Here is a 974-nt window from a genome sequence, read left to right on the forward strand (position 1 = left end):
CGCTGCCACCCTGCTGCCTTTGGATCCGACAGGAGGGGAAGGAATTTGCTTTCAGGAGCACTAACGGTCTCTAAATCATTGAGTCGAGTCTCCTCTGGAAAGTCGGTGCCTTTGGCAGGCTTCCGAGCTCTGAGAGGTGCTGTCATCTGTCAGCCTCCCCTTTGAGAAGAGCCCTTTACCCTCCTAACAACTGTCACGGCGGCAGCTCTGGCCTCCTGCCTGCTCATTTCTGAGGTGTTAGTGTGTTTCTCTTGCTGGAGCGCAGGTAGTCGAGAAGATCTCCTTGCCGTACTTCGCCACATCGCTCAGCCTGTCTCCTGCAGCACGCTTCATGGCTGTCGGCTTTGGCGGTGAGTACTGGAGGGTGCCGTGGGCTCTGCTGCCCAGGCTGCCTTGTCCCTAGGTTACCTTTGGTGGGGAGGGATCTCCCTTTCTTCCTGCGAGTGGGGGGAAACCAAGTGTCCTTTTTCCTTTAAACAAGAAAGACGTGCACACACACCAGCCCATATCCTCAGACCCTGGGAGCTATGCTCCTGGGACTGCAGACAGGGTATGCATCAGGCAAGGAGAGAGCTCCAGGAGGTTCACAGGTCAGAGATGAGATGCATGACCTCAGTCCTGTTTGGCAATGGGCAAGATTCATCACTTGAATGAATTCTTGCGGTTATGGGCTTCATCTCTGCACCTGTGTGAGCTACAGCCCGGGAGGCAGAAGCGACCTCCCCCCAGCACAAAGACAGTCAGCACCCTTCTCCTGTCAAGGGCACCTTGCTCATGTTTGTATCAGCCTGAGGAGGCAGCACTTACATCCACCCCTCTCTGACAGCGGCTCCTGGGAGCAGGGTGAGCTCCATGCCTTCCCCAGAGCTGTGGGGCCCCCACTGAGCCCAGGACCAGGCGCTTCAGGGAGGGGTGTGAGACAGCAGAGCTGCACTAATGTGTGCTGCCACATCCATGACTGCAGCGTGGAAGTC

General features: G+C 56.9%; 1 protein-coding gene across 1 annotated transcript in view; it reads left to right on the plus strand.

Moving 5' to 3' along the window:
* Positions 1 to 350, plus strand: part of WDR90 (WD repeat domain 90) — a gene marked incomplete at both ends in the record, with an annotated part of 18363 nt that extends 18013 nt beyond the window's left edge. The window contains one exon of the mRNA XM_010294989.1: positions 266 to 350. Within this exon, the coding sequence (XP_010293291.1) occupies positions 266 to 350 (85 nt within the window). The remainder of the gene's footprint in view (positions 1 to 265) is intronic.
* Positions 351 to 974: the final 624 nt, after the last annotated feature.

The sequence above is a fragment of the Phaethon lepturus genome, unplaced genomic scaffold, assembly GCF_000687285.1.
Source record: "Phaethon lepturus isolate BGI_N335 unplaced genomic scaffold, ASM68728v1 scaffold39309, whole genome shotgun sequence".
Lineage (NCBI taxonomy): Eukaryota > Metazoa > Chordata > Aves > Phaethontiformes > Phaethontidae > Phaethon > Phaethon lepturus.